Source organism: Lichenostomus cassidix, chromosome 9, assembly GCF_008360975.1.
Source record: "Lichenostomus cassidix isolate B80296 chromosome 9, HeHo_3.0, whole genome shotgun sequence".
NCBI lineage: Eukaryota > Metazoa > Chordata > Aves > Passeriformes > Meliphagidae > Lichenostomus > Lichenostomus cassidix.
This window is the reverse complement of record NC_139490.1, coordinates 15593034-15618050: the sequence shown is the minus strand read 5'-3', so window position 1 is coordinate 15618050 and position 25017 is coordinate 15593034. Positions and strand designations below refer to the sequence as shown.

The 25017-nt window shown below is 39.1% G+C and overlaps 1 protein-coding gene across 3 annotated transcripts in view; it reads left to right on the top strand.

Moving 5' to 3' along the window:
* The first annotated feature begins 9602 nt into the window (after positions 1-9602).
* RHBDD1 (rhomboid domain containing 1) overlaps positions 9603-25017 on the top strand; it is a 29241-nt gene continuing 13826 nt past the window's right edge. For 2 of the 3 annotated variants that reach the window (XM_085069612.1, XM_085069614.1), the window contains exons 1-5: positions 9603-9684; positions 15531-16049; positions 17558-17690; positions 21074-21162; positions 22797-22847. In XM_085069612.1, the coding sequence (XP_084925738.1) occupies positions 15617-16049; positions 17558-17690; positions 21074-21162; positions 22797-22847 (706 nt within the window). In that variant the 5' untranslated portion in view covers positions 9603-9684; positions 15531-15616. The other variant, XM_085069613.1, reaches the window with a different exon arrangement.

Here is a 25017-nt window from a genome sequence, read left to right as displayed (position 1 = left end):
CCATATGCAATAGCACACGTTTCTCAGTGAGAATAAATGAAAAGTTTTTCAGTACAATGAATGCCCCAAGGCACCACAAGGATTTACTTCATAGGGGTAAAAAAGATACATGAATTTGATACCTAAATATTTTAGGAACACAAATCAGTTATAACACATCTTGCAATTATTTGCAACTCAATTTTTTTTTTTTTGAGAAGAATATGCTATAGGCTGATATACAGGAAAAAAAGAATTCCACTACTTCATATAATACACCAGCATTCATACATCTTTTTAATCTATTCAGATTTTTAAAGCCTTAAAAAGAAGCTATCCAATACTTACTACATGCATCAAGATACATAACATAAAAGATTTCTTTTAGAATTTTACCAGTGATCAGCATTTCTCACTTATTTTACCCTTTCCACCACATTTAGGGAAAATGGGGCTTAATTATGGAAGCTAGCAGCTGTTGTAGCTCCATAATGCATATAAATAAAACACCAAAAGGCTGCAGGGCTTCCTTTTGGGGTTACTATTTTAATGAAGCAGTAACACAGTTCTAGCTCGTTCCACCCTTTCCACAGTGCATATCAGCAGTAAATCTCATCGACTGCACACTGCATCGCTGAATTAAAGATAGAACCTACTGAGATGGAGCTGAAACCAGTGTGAATTTAGAGTTATACCACACGTAGCAGGAACTGCAAGTCTTGAGCAGGGACTGGGCTTGTTGCCCACATCATGGCCTTATCAAAGTATCAAGCAAATAATAAACATGAAAAATAAAGTTCAATAACTTCGTTATCAATATGACTAAACACAGCTTTCATAAACATATCAGGTCTATGCCTGCAAAGCCTTAGAGTCACTTTTTCCTTTATTCCTCTCAGCCAAAAAGCAAACCTTCATTATCACTTAGAGTCCACCTGGTTCTCCAAACAGCAATTACACCACCTGTGCTGCCATTCCACACTAGAGTAAATTTAGTCCCACTTCATTGTAATTTCTGCTAGACTGTAGCTGCCACCCAGTCTATCTGCCTCTCATTAGCAAAGCAGACCCCAGCGATGGGCAAAAGGACTCATATATGGCAAAGAGACAGTGAAGACATTTGATGGATGTCACACTGCCACTGACTCCTGCGTCCATCTCAGCAATGCAAGCCTTCTATGAGCATGCACAGAATACATGCTTCCCCTGCTTCCTGAGCAGGCTGGGGTTGGCACATACAGCAATCTCATTCTGTTTGTGTGAAAGTTTCATATTTTTCCCCATTATGAGTCCCCACAGCCCAGATTGATAGTAGACCCAGCTGTCCTTTATAATTACATTTTAATGACTTAGGATGGTTGTTTGCATTTTGGCAACTTGTTTAATAGTGATGACATTTAAATTGTCACAACTAGGCTTCAAAGTTATCAATTTATTAGATGATCAGGAAACTTCACACCTATGGTGGTAAGGTTTTTTGGCTGCAAAATCAGTAATCCATCAGCACGCTGATTTCTATAATGAGGGTTATTTCATAGGGATATGCTTTAGTTAATTCAGCCCTGAAAGGGATTTACTTGCATGAATTAAAAAGGTTCTGTTTACTTATTTATTACTTTAGATTGACAGATACTCTAAAAACACACATATTGTGTTTTGTCTTCTGTTGCTTTTTCATTTCAGTACATTGACTTTTTGTGCACATATCCATTTATTTCTTCTCCTTCTGCAAATGAACCTGGGATTTGCAGAATCACATATGATTCCTTCAGAGAAACACTTCTCTGATGCAGCAACAGAAGTACTCAAATACTGCATAGTTTATATTCTTGGTAGGTTTTTTACTAAGTATTTCAACACCCATCCCCCAACAGTGCATCAAAACAGTCATCCAGCTCTTTCTAAATGTAGAAGTCATGAATAGCAGAAAAATTAACCCTGATTGCCTGGTCTGAATATCAGGTTTAATCATAGTACTGTCAGCTGCCTGGCATATTCCCTACACCCCGCTTGTCTACCCCTTATGTTCCCTGCTTCCCATTTCCAAGCCAATGGTTTCACGTCTCCCTAAGTCTCCCACCCAGCCCTATTTGACCTGCTGTTTAGAAAAGAACCAGCACATGATAGGGGCAGGTAAAGCTCATGTTTCCTCACAAACCCACTGCTATACAGCCCCAGCTGAGCAGGGGGCACATCTACAAATGAGCAGAGCTGGACAGGCCCATTAGAACAAATTGTTATCCTGCCATGTCTCCAGAACTGGAGGTCAGCTCCAGGATTGGCAAGCACACCCCAGCCATTCCCATCAGAGGCACAGAGCAGCTCCCCTCACCAGGCAGGCTGAGCACGGGTGGCAGCTGTGGGAGGTGGTGGGGCTGCAGCTCACAAGCAACCCACAGTTCTGGCAGAGGAGACTGAAACTGGTCAATTGATTCAGAAGTTACCCAGGGGGGGCAGCATGCAGGTAAAATTGCCACACATTGATTTTAAGGAAGTCAACTAAAACATGCTCATACACCTGATTGGTAATTGATATCAACAGGGATATGCCAGTCATCAAAAAGGAAAGTAGCTCTGACAGGGGCAGGAGCAGGACTACTGCTCACTGCCAAGTCCCTGATGTACAAATGGCACTGATAACAGGCACCATGCAGATGCAAGCGAACACCCCACGAGCTCCCACCTACCTCAGGGACTTGGCCCAACATAGGGTGTGCCATATAATCTTTCCTCCAAGAGAGAACTGGCTGCAATACTGTAAGAGAAAAAAAAAAAATCTAGTGAATGTACGTCTCTTGACAATTTTGACTGGCTTTTCCTCCTTATCAGTGGTATTACCTTCAAGCAAGCAATCATTAAGTAAACAGATCTCAATGAAAAGTCATTTCAAGTACAGATTTCTTCCACTAAATTCCCTGGAGTGCCCACTCTGTAGCCCTTGGGCAAAATCCAGCATGAATTTATCTCAAGAATAGGCCAATGCTCATTAATCAAGCAAAGGCCTGGCTGAAATCCTCACAGGCGGCTGCGCAGAATGCCAAGTCACCTTGTTGTAACTGATCTAGGTATTCTGCAGTGCCAAAAGCCAGAAAGCTGCCAGAGACCATTATATTACAGATGGAAAGTCAGTAAAGAGAACAAGGAAAGTAATTAAAAAATATATTTCTCAAGCTCATTGGACACAGATCAAAATTTGAACACAGAAGGAATAACCAAAATAAATGTGACAGGTAGCAGAAATACACATTAGGGAGCTGCTGAAAGAAAAAGCTTCAAACAGACTTTCACAAGTTTTTAGAAGAGGAGGAAGAGGTCCCCAGGGCAATCCCCACGGGAATTCTTTGACTCTGGGAAGTGGGAGGGTTCATCTAACTAATGGTTGAAAAACTTGCCCTTCTACCTAGAAAGCTGGAAGATCCCCAGAAACCTGAACAAGTCCTAGAAAGTTTGCATAAACACCCCTGCAGATAGCTGAGCACTATCTTTATGCCCTTGTTGGTGCTCATTCCTTGCCAATCACAAGGCCTCTGCCCCGACCTCTGCTCTGTTTCTAGGGGTGGCCTTTGAAGTGTGTGATTCCTGCTGTGGAGATGGCTTGTGGGACAGGGCAGCCCAGGGCTGTGTTACTTGCTCTAGCTGGGAGCTGTGCTGGCTCTCAGCACATGCAGAGGATGATGTGAATCCTGCCTGCTCCAGCCCCACCCAGCCCCTGGAGACAGCCTCAACCTGATCCCAAGCACTTGGCTGATTTTGTTTAAAGATTAGAAAGCTCTAACAGAAGAGGCCTGACAGGCACTCATCTTCAGCAGAGTGAAAAATAAACTGGAGTTGTATGACAGCAACCTGTTGCAGCTGTTTGCTCAGTGAGTGCACCATGTCAGAGCATTTCTCGGCTGCGTGTCACAACAAGCAGTCACGGGAGAACAGCATGGAGCCATCTCCTGCTGCTGCTCCAGGTCTGAAGGACAGCTTCCACCTGTTTTTCTTGGTCCAACATGAAATGGTACCTCCGTCTTTGTCCTGAGGCTACTGTTATGGCCACAGCAGCACTGCCACAAAAATGGAGGTGAAAGCTACTATTTGAAACCAAGCTAAAGACTGAGGCTTACTTCTTATACATACACAGCAAAAAGCATCATCCCCAGAAGGCTCACCAGTTATTTCCACCAGCTGCTATCAGCAACTTCCAGTGCTCTAAGGGTAGTTAAAAAAAATACACCTCAATTTTTATTGAGCTTTGAAGATCACTGCTTCTATTTCACATCTGAATAAAGCATTGTGCTCCTGAAGGCTTGTCTAGCTGACCAAATACAATATATTATATTTACCAGAAAGTTCTGCTTTATCAGGTTAGAGAGAAATTTCTCCTGAGCTGAACCTGAGTAACACTCAGCTACAAAATATAAGCTCTGATGATATTCAGTAGTTTTACATAGTTTGATTATAACTCATACATTATTTTCTATGCTAAAAATGCTTAAGTGCTTCAAAACCCCAATTTGATCTTCCTTTATTTTACTTTACTGCTTCCTACAGCAGTAAAAATTTCTACTGAATGTTGTAAAAACCAGTAATAAAAAAAGTAAAACTAATGCTTCAATAGAGCTTACCAGCTTTAAATTGCCACTTTCAGACTCACTGCTTCAAATACTCTATTTGCCTCTTCCTTACTCTGGAACAACCTCTGTGAATGGGACCCAGCCCCCAGGTACCAGAGCAAGGGGCTGGGTTCAGCCAAGAGTCCAAAACACGAGGCAGCCCCTGCTGATGAGGCAGGGCAGGAAGTCAAAACCAGGCATTGCACCTGGACGACCAGAGAGAGCCATCAGCCAAGGGCCCATGGCCAGAGCAAAGCTGGGGACAGCTGGAGCCCAAGCCTGCTCCAGGCCCACTCAGGAAAGGACCCCAAGCCTCAGGCTAACCTTAAATGGGGCTCTGAACCAATGGGCAGGATGTATGGGTGGGAGAACCCAGATGAGGCTGGTCAGGGCAATTAAGGCCTATCAGGCCTATCTGAGCTCTGACAGATGCCCTCACTAGACTTAGTTTTCTTAAATAAAGCTTAGTATGTTAAAGACAGCTTTAAGAAGTTGAAACCAACAAAACAAACAAAGAAAAACCCCAAACAGTCAACACCCATTTCAATATTATGGATGTTATGAATATTATGGCATACGCTGTCTCCTTGCTACTTCTGGGATTCAGTCTTCCAAGGGAAATAAAGCTTCCCTCTTTGTACAAAAACAGAAATAAAAAGACCAAATTGTGAAGTAAAATTTTTGAAGCAGTCTTCTGCTGGTATCAGCCCCTCTTCCAAACGCTTTCTCACCCCTCCCTTTGCCTCTCAGCCTCTGTGCAGGAGAGAGGGATCATGCTTGTGAACATATACAATGTAGGACCAAGGTTAGCATCGGAGAAAAAAAATGCGGAGCCTGAATTCTAGTCTTACATTCAGAAGAAAATACAGAACAAGAAAAGACTTCCAAGAAGGGACTTAAATGTAATTTCTGGTGAAATTACAAATATCTTTGACAAATCCTTCTTTAAAAAGAGTGCCAGATAAAACCCGCTGGTATAGCCTCTGGATTAGCCCAAATTTGAGAGCTGGGAATTTGGGAGTACTGCAAATTGACATTTCACCTCCCTTGGGAAGGACATTGCTTCCACTGTCCTGGCATCCTGTAGGCCAATGGAGCACACAAATATGTCACCAGAATACTGACGCATCCTTGTTATAAAGTAGTTCAAATGCCACAAAAAATTGGGTCAAACCCCATTTTTCCATAAAGGAAAACATGTGAATACTTTATAGAAATAGGAAGTCATCACAAAATTTTCACAGCTAGAATATCAAGAAAAATTCCCTGCCAGCAGCAGAATATACTTTAACTTCATGATTTTTATAAACTGTGAATGATGAGTTATAAATTATGCTGCCACTGAAAAAAAGGGAACTGTATTCAACAGAATATTTTCTGCCTGCAGTATTATTATGAGTAACAATTTCTTGACTGTTATTCCTGTGGTCAAGAAAAATGAAGATAAGTGTTTGCATATACAACTTTTAAAATCAGTTTTAGATGACAGCAGGCTACTCTTCTATTATTTCATACCAAATAACTTTTTACATTATAGTTTGTTTTCATCAGTGATGTCACATTATATTCTCTTTGCTTTTGATACAGTTTAGAAAGCCCTTCAGTTGCATAGAAGGATTGCCTGCTACTATCTTCTTGGCATAGTTCACACATTCATTTCCTTAACACTGCCTTTTGGTCTACTTCTGTCTCTTCTGATTACATACAACAGCTTGGGTTTCTGAGCTTTTTCAAAATGCTTTGGTTTAACTGAAGTGTCTCACTGCACTATGGAAGTATCTGGATAAGCAGGAGATGACTGATCATCTGATCAGACACACTTTTGGCTGTCAGTGTTGGGAAACTTTTTTGATGTTGGGCTGTTTCTTCCAGCCCACATTCAGACCAAGACACTCCTTTAGTTTCCATCCGGTTGTTTCATCTGCGTCTTCTGGGAGACTATATGAACAAATCAAGAACCTCCAGGATATATTCTGTTTTATCTCTATAAGGTGGAGAGAAAACATCCCTATTTTCCCCTCCATTTGTCCATATTGTATTATAAAGTTACTGTGTTAGTGATGCTGGCAGCTGAACTGGAGAAAGTAACCTGCCAGCAAAGGAGAAGTTAGTAGGGATGGACTAAATAGTAAAAACAAAGTTAATGTCAGATCAAAGACTCTCAAAGAGTAAGCCCTGAATCTATACAAAACATTTGCTATCAGATCATATTTCCATCTGTCTCTCTCGGAAGGGCTTGTCTCCACAGTTTCCAAGGCATTATGTTGTTTTCAGAACCAGAATGGTAGCAGTGGTACAACAGCTGTATATAAACTAGTAACATGTTTAAACTGATCCTTTGATCATCTGTATTTTGTTACTTTTCTGACAGACTTATAATACTCCGTGTATCAAATTCTGGGTTACTGCTTCTCTCTTCTTCTTCTATTTGTAAACACTGTCACGTACTGACAGTCTAGGAAAGTCACAGTTCCTTTACCATAACTACATTCTGACATTCTTCCTACATTTGCAGGCTAGTCCTAACTAGTTCCTTCATGATTAACATAAACAGTGTTTCAAATGGGCTGCTATCAGATTCCCAGCATTAATTAGAAAAATATCCTTCAGATATGGATTTAATTTGCATCCATGCATTCGTAGCAGGATGTTCCTTTGCAATTGTTACATGTTGAAAAGCCTCCGTATAAACCTCAGAAAAAGTGAGTATTCTGAGATCTGCTCTACTGCTTCTAAGACATGTTTAAACCTTGTGCAATTAAGCAAAGATCTCAATGTCACTTTTTCATTATGGGTCAACATATGACTAAGCTGTATGTTTACACTGATAATAGCTGTATGATAAATATTTACATGGATTATATAGTTAGCAGTAAGGCGTAAGCAGTGCTAACTGTATGCGTCACTCCTGTACCAAGAGTACACGGGTTATGAAAATGATGGTTTTGGTTAGTTCTTCTTTATTTTCCTTCCAAGTACTGAATTCTCCTTCTAATCAGGCCAGACATAACCAGGAAACAGAACCTATACTGTTAATAGTTGCTTAAATGGAAAAGGATATTTTCTCACATGAATTCAACCAATCTTTCATGTGTCAGCCCTTGTTATTCTTACTCAAGAACATTTTTCATGTTGAAGAAAGCTGAGTAATAGCCCGTATGGCACATTTAAAAAAATGTAGAATTTGTCCAAAAAAAAAGTTGCATTTTGTGAACAGTGTTTCTCATTTTATTCAATTTTATTGGCAAGAAAAATTAACATTCAGACAAAAAATAAAATCCATTAAGTGAGTGGTGGCATGAGATTAAAGAAAGGGAGCAGTAGGTGTTTCTTTTTTTCCTTCTAACCAGCTATTTATGTAAGTATAAAATAACCCAGAAAATCTGGTGGGTTTTTAGCAAAATCTGTGTAGAACAAGGAAAAAACCCTAAATTTTAAGAACTTAATGGGTATAAGATCCCACACTTGGGTAAAAACTGTAAGAACAGTGTTGGTTTTTTTTTTTAAATCTAGCTACAGATGTGGCCCCTTAATTATAGCATTGGAACACATTATTAATTTCCTTAGCCTCCCATGGTTCCTGTGACTTCTGTTATCCCTCCCATATTATTAAGGATCTGAAAAGAGAAAATAGGAATATATGATTGCTCAGATTGACCCATGAAGGGAACTACGACCTTCTAGGTCCCAGAAAGGAACCACAACTTCAGGACTTGCATCTTCTTCCCAGTAAGAAGATCTGGGCCTGTATTCAGGCAATAAATATGGCATCTTTAAGAATTATGGACTGAAGTTATGATTGCCTGAAAATGGAGTATGCTGTTACAGGAAACGGTGCCAGTTGTAGAAAACCTGGTGTATGATAGAAAAATCTATCCGTTCAGGCACTTTTAACTCCCATGTCCTGTGATTTCTATGAATTATTATGATTAGCATTAATCGTGGTAATAGATCTAAATGTGCCAAAAGTAAGGTGCTTAAGGTAACGTGTCTAAATGGTGGCACACAGAGCCTTACCCACCTCTTTTGGCTTCTGTTCGTTCTTGGAAGCAAAGACTATGCTGAAGTTGCTTGTTTTGGCAAAGCCTGCTCCTTTAGCTTGATCTCCACCCTATTTCTAGGAATTCAGCCCCTTTCATGCCTGCCAGTCTGCTGAGCTGTGTGCTGTTTTTGGAAGGGCAGAGTGCAATTTTCTTATAAATTCTATGACATATTTGTACGAGTTGCCAAAATGTTCTATGAAACCTGAGTGCCACATAAATGACAGCAAAATCAGGCCGTTTACATGTAGCTTTGGCTATGGGTTTTGCATGATTCATTTCTAGTCACATATTTGCACCATCAGCTTGCCAACATTACTATGAGAACCTATTATTTCAGGCATTTATAATTTGCTCAGTGTATTCCCTACTGAATATTAATAACAAAGCTCACAGTCTGGATATCTGTGTCAAATTTGGGGAATAATACAGTGACACCAGTGACTAGTACTCTACACAAGTGAAGCTAATACAGTCTTTAGTTGCACCAGGGGAGGTTTAGGTTAGACATTAAGATGAAATTCTCCACAGAAAGGGTGATTAGACAGTGGAACTAGTGGAGTCACCATCCCTGGAGGTATTTAAGTACAGACTGGACGTAGCACTGAGTGCCATGGTCTGGTTGACATAGCAGTGTTTAGTCGTAGGTTGGACTTAGTGCTTTTAGAGGTCTTTTCCAACCTAGTTGATTATGTGATTCTGCAATGTATTCATCTAATTGCTATTAACGCTTGGGGGAAAAAAAAGTTCTCGAACTATTAAACTTACAGAACTAGTTACTGCTTTGCATGTGCAGTAAAAGGCTTTCAAAGAGAAGCTGATTATGTATTTTAATGGTGAGCGGTGCCAGTGACGACACCCGCCCCCGCCGCGCACAGCGCCTCAGCGTTCCCGCCCGCTCCCTCTGCCCTCAGCGCCCCGCGCACAGCGCCCCTAGCGGCGCGGCAGCCCCGGCGCAGGCGCACTGCGCTCCCCGGGCGGGGCCTGGGCAGCTCCCCTCGCCGCGGAGTGGCGGGCGCGGGTCACGTGGGGCGGCGCGAGGCTGGGTGCTGCCGCCGCCGGAGAACGTGAGTGCGGGCGGGGGGGCGCTGGAGCTGCCAGCTCCTTCTTCTGCTCTCCTCCCCGGCCCTGCGCGGCGGTTCCTCCTGCCCCGCTCTCCTATTCTGCTCTCCCGCCCTCCTCCTCTCTTGCCTTTGCCGCCGCCCCCCGGCAGAGAGCGGCTGCCCGGCCGTGAGGGGCGCGGCCCAGTCCCGGGGAGCGCCGCCCCGCTGAGGCGGGGGTGCGCGGTGCGAGCCCCGACAAGCTGCGCTGCGTTGGGCTGGGCTGGGTAAGGCTGCCCTCAAGGTGCGCTCTGCAGTAAGTTTCCCTCCGCCGAGCTCTGCCGCAAGGAGCGGTGGGGGGAATTAAGGAAGTAAAGCGGCCTCGGAGGTCGAGTGCCCAGTATTTCCCTCTTTGGTAGCTGTTATCGTTCTACACACACGCACGCTCGTGTCTGTGACTCGCTCCCTGGGAGCTGGGGGTGCGCAGCGGAGCCAGCCCAGTGTGGGAACCCGCGGGACTTATCGCAGCCACCCTGTGCTGTGCTGTGCTGTGCTGTGCTGAGCGCCTCGCAGCTCCGCAGCTTGGCTTAGTGCTTGCCTTTACCCCATTTGCTGCAGCGGTGGTTTTTACAAAATTTATAAGTACGTTCTTAAAAATGATCAATAACTGGCCAGACTGTATCCCGCTCTTTGTTAAATTTACAAAATGGTAAAAAACAAGCAAAAAACCTCCCCCCAAAACCTGCAAATACCTTGAGCCTGTATCAAGGGAGAAGCAGTGGCAAGTGTATCTTGGCTGTATTTGATAAACTTTCTTACAGTTGTTAAACACCGAGTTGAAGTAATTCAGGTATCTATTACATGTAATTAACAATACCTGAGCTGGTTTGATATCCTTAAATAGCACAGTCATGTTCTTCCTGGAACTGCTTTTTTTCATTGACGTAGATTGGAAGTGTTGACAACAGCAGTGTAATGCTAATACTAGGAAGCATATGATGCTGAATTGTTTGTGTATTTAACCAATATTATTTAAAAATTATTTCTTTAGAAAGTAAGTTTTGTGTTCTTCCTTTCTCCTACACGCTGGAGACAAATGTTTCCTCAAAGCAACCAAGGAATGCTAGAATTGTAAGAGCTGTTGTGCTTCATGCTTCCAAAGTGGTGTCAGGCAATCTTCGATGGTTTCATTGTTAATAATATTACAAAATTCTTACGATAAAGGAGGATGCTCTACTAGTATGATTACTCTGTTTTAACATTTTACAAGTGTAACCATTGCAATCAAGTGGAAAAAAACAAAAACAACAAAGCCCAACCAAAACCCAAATCCCTGACCCTAATTAGAGTTAAATATCTGTGAAGTTAAAAGTCAGCTGTGGCCTTAATCTGAAGTTCACTGTTGTTTTGATGTATTTTTATTTTAAACTGTGATATCGTCTTACCTTTACCAGTGCAGTGATATTAAATATTTATGATTATTTTACTTCTCCAGCTTAAATTAGTGTAGATGTATCCTGGTGTTTTGAGAGGCAGTTACTAATTACTGTCTGTGATGAGAGAGATTTGACCTAGTGCCTTGGGTTCTTTCCTGTGAAAGCAGTCTCATTATTTTGGGATAAGGTGGCCAAAATGATTTTTGGCATGTATTGTTTAACATCGGTATGTTTTATTGTGAATAGCAATTGTGACACCCTTCAGAACACAATTTTCAGTTTTAAGTTGAAGATTTTTTTAGTTTAAAAGCTTATTTTGTTAAGGACTTCCTCTTTTAGTGGCACTTAAGAGGACTAAAAATCTGTAAAAGACTTTCAGTTTTCATTCTTAAGCAGATATAAGAGGTGGAAGAACTTCTTTATTCTCACAGAAAACTTTGAATAAAAATTAAAATGTTGCATCATAAAAAGACTGTGATATAGGCATTTATGCAGTCATTTAATGTTGATATTTAACTTTGTATTGTCTCAGCAAGGTACTTATTGACTTAATTTGTTTTAAAATATTTTTATTACAGATGTGTGACTTCTCACACCAAATTCTGAAACTGTGTCTTTTCAGCTCACCATTCAGTATTCCTTTGTGTAAGAAAGCCCTTTAAAGGCACATTTGATGAATCCAGAAGTTGTTCTTTATGAAGTAATTAATTTGATAATTAAGTCAGAACCTTGTCTTTGTTATGAACTATGTAATTGACTGTATATCTCAAAGCTTATTGTAGCTGACAGCTTGTAGCTGACCTTCTTCTTGCATACATATTAAATTTAAACAGGGTGATTCATTATGTTTCAAATTTTCAGGGTTTTTTTTTCCTTGCATTGGGGTTTTTGGGGTTTTTTTTCTGTTAGACCTTTCCCCCACCCCCTTCCAAAGTTTGAGGGCCATAGTAAAAGTGTTCACAGTTTGCTTCTGCTTCCTTTGCCCTAAAGATACTGTTTCTGTCTTTACCTGGAGAAGCCTTTGTATGCTGAGACTGTATCTTCACAGACAAGTGGTGTGGGCCTGTTGAGGCTTATCTGTGTAGATATGCTTTGTGCTTAGGATCTGATACTCACCCTTGATGTTACAAGTGGTTTTTACGTTGGTCTAGCTCTAATCTGGACATGTGGGCTGAATGCACAATTTTTTTCCGCAATGTACTTGGTTTTATATAAACATAAATCAAAATTTCAGGGTAGTTATGTCTGTTTTGGGGAGAGCAAGGGTACAAGGAAATTCTTTTTCTCTAAATTCAAGTTACAGCTAAAGGAAAAGACAGTATAACATTTCATTTTAACTCATATTCGCTGAGATATTTACTTTATTACATGGTTTTTTTAGTAATGTGAAGTCATAATATTTTATGGTTGCCGAGTGAGTGAGGGGGGTAGTCACAGTAAAAGTTTAAATACTTTGCACTCGGTTGGTACAAAACAAACAAACAAATTCCAAGAATATTTAGTTCAGACATTTATCTTGAGTAGGTGACAAAAATGCAGACACGTGGCAGCCTGGATGCAAGACAAATGTCCATTTCAACTCTATTCTGGAAATTTGTACATTTTGAAGTGGGTGGCATGTTTAAAAAAAAAAAAATGAAAAAAGTGCTTCATTGTTTCAAGCCTCATTGGACTTTTAATAAACAGAGTAGAGGCTGAGGAGGAATGTTGAAACAGTTGAAAGCTCTATATGTTTTAAGGGAGTTACATTCCGGAAGGCTCTCAAATGACCACTGTTTTCTTTTTTATATCTTTTTTTCTCTTCAACTCAAACACATAATGTGTTTTGGCTGACATTTTTGATTGCTCCCAGTAATGTGAATGGTTTATAATAGCTATCACTGCTGTAATCATGGTGTAAAGCATTCCTACTCATGTTCCATGATTATTGTCTGGATGTGTGCTGGATGAGGGTTTCTTTTCTTGGGTGCATGGGTGCTAATAGTACTTAAATTGGAAATTTAAGAGTATCAGAAGCAGAGATGGAAACTTTAAAACACAAGAATATTTGGCAATTTGAACATCATGGTATGGCAAGATTTTGAGGTTTACACAGAACGTGCATTTAAAGGATGTTGACTTTTAAATTCTAACAGTTTTTGCGTCACCTGTTTTGTGATGGAGGAAATGTAACTGTGTCAGTGGTACAAGAAAAGTCAGAGTTCTGGGCAGAAGCTTGTGAGATACTGGAGGATGTTGGTTTACCTGACATCAGAGCAACTACTGTAGAAAAAGAACATGTATTGATTAAACTTTGGATTAATTTTTTTTTTTGTAATGTTGACTTTAAAACTAAAGACTGATGATATTAATTATCTGCAATGACCAATTAACACTTGAACAGGTTGGTTCTTTTGAGTTTTGTGATGGCTGCAGCTCTGGCCTCTGGAGTTAAATTGTGATCATTGGAAAATGGGTGTGGAAGGCACCAGTGTAGGAAGTTATATATTCAAAAGGAGTTGTATAAATCATGTTTGTGCTCTTTCCCACTCTGTTTTGGACAAGACTCAGGCATTATGTAGCATCTCCAAGATAATAACGTGGGAAAAATGCAGTGACTTCCATTGTAATGTAGCAAATACATTGTACTTGCGTTCTGGTTTACTGCAGTTGTTTTGAGGATAAAAAAACAATCAAGTTGTTTTTCTCTTCTCTTAAATTGCTGTAATAAGCATAAATGTGATTTAAAGGGAAATGCAGCGACTAGCATACCTAACTATAAGAAGTGGCATTAATTAATTCTGAAGGAGCATGGAACTGTGTGCTCCTCTCACTTCTGTGTAAGCAGAGAAGGTAGGCTGACCCCTACCTGCTTGTCTTTGATGTTTGACCTCGTGCAGCTCTCCCAGCTCCTTTTGCTGTTTCAGGATAACATCATTCAGAGGTGCTTTCCTTCTTTTCCATGTATTCACTGACTTCATGTAGTGCAACCCAGTCAAATTATTAAGAATACTCTGAATAGCTAAATAAAAATGTTAAGTAAAGTGTTTGCAGGCATAGCAATAGTCTGTAGAAATGTGAAACTTAGTAAGTAGTAACAGACATAATGGGGAAGGTTAAATTTTGCATCTTGAACTGTCATTTATAAATGTGTAATTTTTACTGCTGTCCTCTAAAAGAATTAGGTTGTTGCTTGTTTATCTAATAAAAATGTTGAAGAGGAATTATTTCATGTGCTTAATTGGAAAGGCATTTCAATAAAAAAATACTATATTATCAACTTTAACTATTTTTTGTGTAGTGGGAAAGGTTAATGGGGTGTTTAGATGAGAATTTTGTAACTATCTCGGTGTTTCAGGCAGTTTCATTTGAAACCCGGTGACAAAGTTTTGAAGAGTAGTTGTATTTTGTGGGTTCTACATAACTGATGCTTACATGGGGAATAACATATTGTGCAGCTTCAGTAGTTCTGCAAAGAAGGGACATCCTGGAAGGGAGGAGAGGCTGTTCTGTTGTTGGGCCACCTTGCAGGGTTTTCAGAGCTAAAAGTAGGACTGGCCAAGTTGGGATAGCCCTTGGAACCAGCCTGAAATCCCGGTCTCCTCCTGTCTTCCCCAGGCGGTTCCATGCTGTGAAAACTCCACATCGCCCTGTGCTGTGGTGTCCAGTGCAGCTTCCTCCCTCCTCTCTTGTCAGTTCCTGCCAGAGTAACTCTGTTTCTAGCCACATCTATTTCTGTAACTCTCTTTAATCCCCTGGGTTTTTCTGGCATAAATAAAGCAGGGGTGAAAATTTTGTTATAACTCTTTAAATTTTATATGCTGGTTTTGTATATGATTTCCTCCTATAGTTTTCTTTTCTCCATCACATGCTTCTGAACTAAACTCTTGCTTCTAATCCCTAGGAAAGCAGTTACAATTTTCAGGTTGGATCTAGGGGTACTTAGCGCTGTCTCTGTTACTTTTTGAAATTGTAACTTCTAGTTTTCAAGCTTGACTTGTTTTGAATATTTGTTAAAGTTGGTAAATGGTCGTCAAAAATATAAATATGTAGCAAAGATAGGAGCCCTGGAAACTGTGACTCTAGAGAAGAATTTTAAAGGGTTTTGCTTCCTGCAGTTTTAATTATTGAGGGATTCAGAATTAATGAGAATATGTTTAAAACACCCAGGTATTTTATGGATTAAATAAAGCCTGTCCAAGGATGTGAAAGAGAGGTTGCAGACTGCTTTTTCTCACAATGCTTGTCTGGATTATCTATATAAGTCTCTTTTATTTGTGTTTTATATAAGTTTAAAAATGCTGATTTTTTTTCCCTCACTTTAATTTTTTTTCTGGTATATAAAAGGTCTCAGCTGATTACCTTGCTGAATTTTTTGTGTTTAAAAAACCTAAAAAAACAGTGATGAACTTTAAAACACCCCTATACGTATATAACAAGTTATCTTTTTTCTTTCAGGATTTCCAAAACCTGTATGGTTTTGAAATTGAACAAAAGACTGGAAATCAGAATAATCTTCACATTTCTTTGAATAAGAAGTAATAATGGAGCGAAGGCGGAGAGGAGTCAGTCCTGGACTGCTTTTGCTGCTTTATCAAATTTCTCAAGTTGGACTCCAGAACATTCCTTCTGTTACCCTTGGGGTACTTGTACTGAATATTTTTCTCTTTCTGAATCCTGTGAGGCCACTGTCTGAAGTGTGTCTCAGTGTAAATGAAGCTGTCCACAGAAAGAACTGGCAGCGTTTCCTGCTTGCTCCTTTCCACCATGCAGATGATTGGCATTTGTATTATAACATGATTTCCATGCTTTGGAAGGGGCTAATGCTGGAAAGAAAGCTTAAGAGCATATGGTTTGCCTACATAATTGCAGTATTTTCACTACTGACTGGAGTCGTTTATATGGTGCTGGAAGTCCTGCTTGTTATAATTCTGGATGATCCTTCCTATGAAATGAATTGTGCTGTAGGTTTTTCAGGTAAGACACATGGTTGGTCCAATTGGCATATGTAAAATTAACATGCACAGTTGCTGTGTAACAGCTGTTAATCAGAAAGTGGATAGGTGTACATCTGTATATATGTATGATTGTCATGTCAGTAAGGTTATCCTATTTTGTAATTTAAAGCATGATACTCTGGTTATGAACATTATGTAATTCAGTTCATGTTCTTATGACCACCAGGGACTGTACCTGAGAACATGAAAATATCATTATCCTGATAGAATTGTGTTTTCTGTTCAATATCACTGGTTAATTGAAGTCTGAACTCCTAATTTTCTGATGTAAATAATACTCATTAAGTGTCTTCTAGAAAAGCCTACCAGTTTAAAATTACTTGTGCCTGTCTTTGGAGAGACTTCCCTAGATTTGCTTCTGCTAGCAACATCCAAACACCTGATTTTGGTCATCTCCTTCCAGTAATGGTCTTGTCCTTTAGGAGATCACTTTTCAAGTCAATAAACTCCTTCTCTTTACAAAAATCTGCAGTCAAGTGGGAAAGTAGCCCTGCTTTTCTAGATAAGTAGGGGATTTCCTTGCTGTCATTGGTCCCTAGTCTTAGAAGGCAAGCTGTCTTTTTCAGCCTGTAAGAAAGCTGCTTCAGCACCTCTGAGGTTTCCTTGTGGTATTCCAGTTGGTAGGAGTTGGAACATCCTAGGAGTTGCTGCTCTGGACCTCCAGATACTTTCTGGTCACCCCCTTTGGTTACAAGACATGCCCAGTTCTAATACCAGCCTTTCTGGTGGCTGTGGAGGCCCTGAGTGCAGCCTCTTTCCTTCAAGGGTTTGGCTGCCTGTGCCAGCCTTGATATATCCATCTCAAAACTTCTACTTGTTAGATTTTCAGTGGCTTTTTCAGACCACTGTGAGCTTTCTCTTGAGAGGAACTTTTTCATAACCAGTTCCAATAAGTTCTCTGAATTCATTCCATCATATCAGCTGGTGGTTGCATGATAAAATAGTTGCAGTCAGTTAGAAATGAATCATAATTTACTGTGATTAAAGGTGATTTATCCACTTTCCTTTCAGAAACAAGTGATTCTGGAGTGTATGTAAGATGATTTTTCATTAATTCAGAATTTGAACCTACTGTTGAGCTTTATGCGTATCTGTTTGTCTTGTTTGCAGTAGTGGCTTTTGTCAATTCACAGAACATTTTTTTTGAGTTCACTAATTTTGTCAATTATTTCAACTAGAACTTCATTTTAAATTATGTTTGTATTGGTTTGAATACCTGAATAGCTACAGTGAGCAGGCACATTAAAAAGCACCTTAGATTTGGCTGTTATACAAGTACATAATTTTTGGTTTTTTTTTTTTCTAAGTCGCTGAAAAGTATCCCTGAAAAAAAACAACTATTGTTCTGGCATGCAGCAGTATGCTTCATGGTGCCTTGAAACTGCATGGTACTTCAAATTGTTTGCATTTCTTTATTATTTGTGCACAAATGCTTCTCTCTTCATGTGATTTGTTCTTGTTTTGCAGGAGTCTTGTTTGCTTTGAAAGTTCTAAACAACCATTACAATCCAGGAAGAGTAAGCAATGTCTTTGGATTTCCAATATCCAGTAAATATGCTTGTTGGGTGGAGCTGGTGGCTATTCATTTAATCTCCCCAGGGTAAGTGCATTTAATATTTCAAAGAAAGGAGAAGATATTTGGGCTATCTGGAGTAGTTTGAGGTGTATCATGAAGTGTGAATAGTGATAGCTGGTATCCCAGTGCAGTGTTGGGGCTGTGGTCTGCTTTTTCCTTAAAACCCTCTACTTCAAGTACATCTCAACCTGAGCTATTGTTCCCAGAAAGTGTAACTGAGTATTTGAGGGAGGATAACAAAAGTTGCCGGACAAGGAAAAGGGATTTGCATTTTCAACAAGGTAACTAAACTACTACAGCCTTAGTGCCAAGGGCTTCATTAGCTGAGCAGCATTCCAGTGTTTGCTTGCTATTTCTGTCCCAGCCCATTCTGGCTTAGTCACTCCTCTAAATTATGATAAAACTATCATCCAATATTCTGCAAATTTCATGCAGTGTCACTGTTCTGCAGTGCTGCAGTCATCTCCTTGAATTTCCCCATGTGCTCTGTGCCAGCACAGTTCATGTGCCCCTACCTCTATGAGAATAGGGCTTAGCTCTCCTTTGACAGTTGGTTTTTATAGTCCTGTTTGCAAATCAGTAATTTTTCTGTGTAATATTTTGTAACTGAATCACATTGGACAATATATGCAAAGTACAGACACAAAACCAGCAAACTACCAAATCACAGTTTATATACAATTAGAAATATACTTTTCAGAAAGATCAAAAAAAAAAAAAAAGAGCTCAGCAATACTGAGATACTCCTTGTCAGATACTATGATACAGCAGATAGAACATTTCCTAGAGCAGAAGGAGAATTCAAATATTGCTTAGGTTAAACACTGGTTTTATTGCTTTATGCCTGGCTGCTCAATTGACTGCAGTGAGGATTAAAGACAGAAGAGTGCTCTGCCCAAATGCAGTTTTGTTAGCTGCATGGCATTGCTACAAACTAAAGCTTTCAGTGCATTAAAAACATTTCTCTGAGAAATATAAACTGTTGTTTTTGCTGAACATAGTTTTTATTTGACGATATGTTTAATACTGGTTATGTTATTATTAAAGGATAGCGAAAGAGCATTATGTGAGAAGTAAAACTGTATCATACTGTTTATGGTAGAAGAAAAACATGATTTCAGATGTTGGGTGCTGTTCTTTTTCAGTTGCATTACTGGGAATGTCTTTGGGTAGAGTGTGGATAGGAAGTCCAGAAATAATATCAAAAAATGCTTCATAATTTCATGGAAGCTTGGATTGCTGCTTCATCTAAACCTCTACAGTGACCTCTACACAGGGCAATTCCACAGCACTTAAATGCTAATGGGGGCTACAGAAAACAAGTAGTAATCTCCAGAAATTCATGTCTTAGAACACAACATGTTTAATTAGTAACTGCCAACTGCCTTGAAATGAACCATAGCAATTGTAGCTCTCACAGTATTGCTCTTACATGCTCATCTGTGTGCTCAGAGCAAGTTACAATATTTGAAGTGTCTGTTTAACTGGTTCCTTTTGTAGATCAGGTGGCATAATTTAGTTTTGAATAGATAAGAGTTCAGTATTTGGGGCAGAATTCTGTCCAGTCAGAAGGCCATGCAATAAATTTGGACCTGCTTTATTGGACTGATGTAGCAGCTTCACCTGAGAATCCACAACCGATGAAAGATCCAAAAGTAATAATGAACCTATTGAAAACTTTGATTTGTGTGCTAGGAGAAGACTTAGGAGTTTAGTGGTGTCTAATTATTTTCTTTCTCATTAATGATTTTGTCTTAGAAAAATTTTAAAATACATTTAGTATCCTTTTAATCTTCACCTTCCATAAAGTGAGGATATTGAGATGTAGGCTTTGCATAGCAATCCGTGGGATTATTTGTTTAATGGGAGAACAGACATGTGAAAAGCTACTTTCTGTTTTATCTGTGCCTCTTCCAGAACTGGGCAGGTATCTTAAGTCTTTGGTGAATCAATATCACGTTGGTGATTTCTCAAGTAGGTGATTTTTAAGTATTTTTAATTTTCTGAGGTCAGACGTTTTCCAAGTCAGGCATGCATTTTTCATAAACTTGGAAAATTTGTTCCAGAAAAATCTGTTTGGAAAATAAGTTCCTTATAGATCTTTTATTTTGGTAACTATTTTTTACTTATAAATCTTCACATCAGCATTTATGTGTTACTATTAAAAGAACTGTTGGTTACTGAGGGGAGTGAACTGCTCTCCATAGCTCAATAGAAGTTTGTGGTTAAGTAGGTGGCAAAAGAGTGAATTTAGGTTTGATCTTTACATCCCTCTAGTGACATATGCATTTTCCTGTCGCCTTTTACCAGCGATGCCTGGAAGTTTTACTGCATGTGCCATCATCTGTGTAACTCTTTCACGTTTCTGACCTGAATGTAAAAATAGATGCAAACATTGCACTTTTTACATTAAAAAGAGGTTTCACTTCTGCTTCATAAAGGCAGAAAAGCTCATTTTAGCTCATATTATTTAAATTTTTTGACAGTCAGTATAAATGAGTTATTTCTAATTGCATATACTAGGAAATTTTAATATGTAGTGTATTTGCTTCTTTAACTTCATAACAGAGGTGAAAAATTTGCCAGTAGTGTTTAAACTGGCTTAAATTCAAAAGATTTTACTCTCAATTTATGTTTAAACCTTTTAAACACCAAAGAATTCAACCCTTAATTTGAATGCTGAAAATTGATTTATGAATTTAGAGTACCCCATAGTCATGGCAATAATTAGAGCAAATCTTCTTATTTACTATAAATACATGCTTCTGTTATACAGAATAAAAAGGCTCTAGAGCCTTTTTGAGAAATCAACACAAACTGTAATGATATTTTTAAAAGAAATCATTGGTATGCATAGAAAAGAATTTGGATCTCAGCATTTCAGTTGTTTTTGCAGTTTTGAAGGCACCATATTACAAAGATTGCAGTGGATCTGCACTCCTGCTTATCTCAGACTGATTGCAGGATTGCATTGATAGTGCAGTAGAAAGTACTGTGTTTGTCTTTCATTCAGAACTGTAAATGGTTTTGGTAAGTTTTACTCAGACATTACAATGTAAGTTACTTTTTTAAAGCTTTAAATCAGTTTACTGTTTTGGTAAGTCTTTAAATGCTTTTAGGGAAAATGTATTCTGTCCTTTAAACAAGCAATTAAGATGATCTCTCCAATTAGTTTTTCCAGGCTATTTGTTAAATATTTTCTTGTAACTGTGTATACCTACCAATTGTAAGGTAGTTACAAAGAAAGATAACTTGGCTTTATATCCTTGCAGGCAGATAATTCCTCTGTGCTTGGTCTCACTCAGGGACTTCCTCTTCACAACAAATTCTGTGCTCTCCCTTTTGTATCCTTACCAAAAAAAAAAGATCTCCCTTTCCATTACTCACAAGATTTTTTCTTTTTCTAGGACTTCTTTTGCTGGGCATCTGGCAGGGATTCTTGTTGGATTGATGTACACTATGGGACCTCTGAAAAAGATCATGGAAACATTTACAGGTATATAATTTTGTTGAATTTACAAAATGTGCATAAGAAACACTTTCATTTAAAAAATTCATTAAGTCTTGCATATAGAAATTCAGGCCATTCCAACAAGTTTTTAGACAATTAAAGATATGCTCATTATATTAAATTGAATACAGAAGAAGAAATTCAGGCTTTTTTTTTTAATATGGGTGATAAGAACAAGTAAATGTGGCTTTCAGATATTTTTACTTAGAGGAATACTTTTTACCCTTCTTTTTAAATATTTACTTAGAGTATAATATTTCAATGAAAATGTGACTTCAAATGAAGTGTGCTAAAGCCATAAAAATATTCCAGAGCACAATGTTTCCATATTGCTGTCTGCTGCTTGTGTCCATTCTAATGGAAGTCTCTACTGCTTGGAAAAGATGGTGGGATGCTTAAGAAATTGTTACTGGAATTCTCAGGCTTTCCAGCAATGTGTTATTACAACTTTTCATATTGTAATAATAGTTATTTAAAAAAAAAAATATATAACTTTAGGCATCTTTAGTCTAACAATTGTTTTAAATGCGGCCTTGCAAACTTTTAAATGAACACTCCCATAAATGTCAGTGTTTTAATTGGGAGTCTAAGCCTGGCACAACAGCTGTGCTGGGGTTGGTTGTCAGAATATTTGGCTTTTTATGTTTGACTATTTGGTAGGTTGAGTACTTTATTCATGACTGTTCATCAAATTGAGAATGATACAGTGTTTATATAGTGGAGAATTACTTGTTCAAATGTGTGTGTGCTCTCTGGAGGTTTTATCACAGTTTGGGGATAGTCTGTAAGTCATGTATGTTCAGCAGTTTGAAGGGAAAAAAGGACCTTGAAGCATCAGATTTCCTGCCTTGCTGGAGAGAACAGACGTCAGGTGTCCCATTAGTTAAAGGTTAACCTTGCATGATTCTGTGCTGTGGGGGAACTATCTAATGACTGCAGAACAGGCATCAGCTCAGCTGCCAGGGCAGGTTCAGCATTCTACAGCCTCAGATGCTTTCAGGAGTTGCCCAATACAGCCCTGACTGAGCAACCTGCTCTGATCTCCTCACTAACCCTGCTCTGGTTTGGAGCTGGATTAGGGACCTTCTTTGGTCCCTTCCAAGCTGAATTTCTCTGGGCTTCAGTGAAAAACCCCACAGTGTTGTTAGTGAAACCTGCCCTAGAAACCCTGCTGCTGTGTAGGTTGCTGTGTGGCTGAGAGCTGCAGGAAGCAGTGTTCAGTACATGGGTCATTTTTTTTTCTCCTATGTAGCAAAGCAGGAATAATGCAGTGTTGCTTCAGTTCTCAGTTTTCTGTGCATTAGCATGTTATTACCAATGAACATTCTCAGTGCAAAAACTGTTCATTATGTGTTCTGGAGAGAACATTATAGGTTGGTTTGCATTTTTGTAGTCTACATGGATGTGTTGCTTGAACATGGCACACTACTATAAAATCTGGAGCAACATGCAAGCTTGCAATAGTATATTCTCTCAGTGATGCCAGAAAAATCCAGAGATTGATTTCCTGTTTGTATCTTTTGAAACAGGCTTTGAAAGAAAGAGTACTTTAAATTTGAATTTTGTATTCTATAAAAATGTGATTATTCCAACAGTACATCCATTATTCTTTTATTTAGCTGGCATTACTTTCTTCACTGAGCCTGACAGGCCAAGGGACTACTATTCAGGTAAGTACTCTCATCCACTTCACCAAAAACTTATTCCAGCTTTAAAAATAATTTTTGCTAATGATTTGAAGACCTATAGGAGAGCTATATAAATGGAAACATACATAGTATACAAAATACTCTGCATGTGTATACTTGCTAAACTTATATTACTTATCTGGGCATGTTTCACCTTTCCTCTTCAGGGAACTGCATGGATGTATTTTGTACAAGAAACTTAAGCCTCAAATTAAGGTCATGACTTACTAAAATGCTACCTCGGTTAAATATCATCCCTTTGCATAAGGTGTAGCAGTGGAGAAATTGTGTCTACTGACACAAAACAGCCTTTCGGACCTTGGGAAATCTGCCCTCATTTAGCAAATTTATCTGTTCCATTCTAGGGTGGTTTCTCCCTTCTGACAAGGAACTTCTTCCTTCCTTTGAATACTCAGGAAATTAATAATTTACGTGCAAAAAGCCCCCTCCTCACCAGACTGAAGTTAGGCTGCTTTCAGTTTATAGATGGATAGTTGGAATACTGGCACCCTGAGTGGAGCACATTTGATTCATTTCTCATGCAGAACATTGAGTTGAATGTGGAGTGTACAGAAATAATAGGTGGAGTTCTTGTCTGTGAGGGCCAGGAGAGGCTGGGAGAAGGGCTCTGTGTGTTGGATTTGAGCTAAGGGATGCATAGCCTGGCATCTCTTATCTCGTGCAGTGATTTATGCTCTTTCCTAGGTATCTGCTGGAAGAACAGGATAAATACATAGTGATAACTCTCTCAAATATCTGCCAGTGTGCAGCGGCTTGTGGCTTAAAGATGTTCTCAGCAGAAAGTTTTATGGGGGAATTTTGTCTTTAATAGCCTGTGGTAGATCCTTCTTCCATCGATTTGTCAAAAGCTCTTAGAATTGGCATGAGCCTTTTTAACACCTACATCATCAGAAAATGCTGCACCGTTTGTTTCCTGGTTTAGAATCTGTCATTTTTCGGTTTGGTTTGAACCTGCTAGCTGCTCATTTCATTTGACACACATTAATTCTTCTTCGGGAAGCGAAACTAAACTTTCATTCTTTATGTACTTCCCTCCTTAGTGGTTTTTTAGGCTTCAGTCCTATACTCACGATGGTCATCTTTTTCCTCTGTTTGGAAAGTTGGAGTCAATCTGGTCACTTATAAGAAAACTATTTCACACGTTTGAACATTCTTACTGTTCTGTGATGGTTAGTCATGCAGGGTTTTTTATTTTGGGTAGTCTTTTGTAATTGAGATGTGCTTACTTTGGGCCAAGTTTATTGCTGCTTTTATTCTCTGTGATGGATTTTGTCTTCCATGATCTATCTCCAATTTTATTATTACATTAAATAATTCCCACAAGCAGGATTCTGGGCCCATGAATATTTTTGAAACAACTGTTCTGTAATTCCTAAACAAAAGATCTTAGCCTGCTTTCCTCAACAACAGCAACAGAGATTGTTCCAACTTAAAAGTATATTTACCCAGGATTTTCATTACCCTAATTTACTCTCAAGTAAAAAAAAAATTGATCTAAAGGCAAATAAAGAAATAAAACAGAATTACTCTTATGAAGTGAAATGGGAGGTGAGCACAGCCTGTGCAGCAGGGACAAGTTACCTGTTCCCATGGCAGGTAATCCCAGCCCAGTTAAAGATGTTCTCCCAGCTACAGGTGCTGCTCACAGACACTAAACCTTCCTTCATATCCCAGAAGAGTGGGGTGGATGGAACTCCAAAGATTTATATTGGAAAAAGTACTTTTATAGCTAATGAAGATAAGAATTTGTACTTGACATTTGAACTCTGTAATCTGTTTCAGCCACTGTACAAACACCAGCTGCTGGGAGCTTGGGTGGGTGTACAAGACCACCCTTGTGGAGTAGGAGAAGATAGATGCTGAATAGCTCTTTCTGTTTGTTTTTCTAGCTCTTTTTAAGTAGGGGAAATGGAAGAGATTTCATGTAACAGATCTGCCTTGATGGGGAGGAAAAAAAAAACATTGTTGTATGCCTACAACAAGGAAGTCTGGGGGTTTTTTTGCATGTTTTTGATAGCCCCCAAAAGCTGTTACTTTGAGTTCTTTTGGACAAAAGTGAGAAGGAGAAAGTTAACCTGAATTATTCTGTCTTCCAAGTTTGCCTTTAGATATAAACATTTAATTTTTCCTT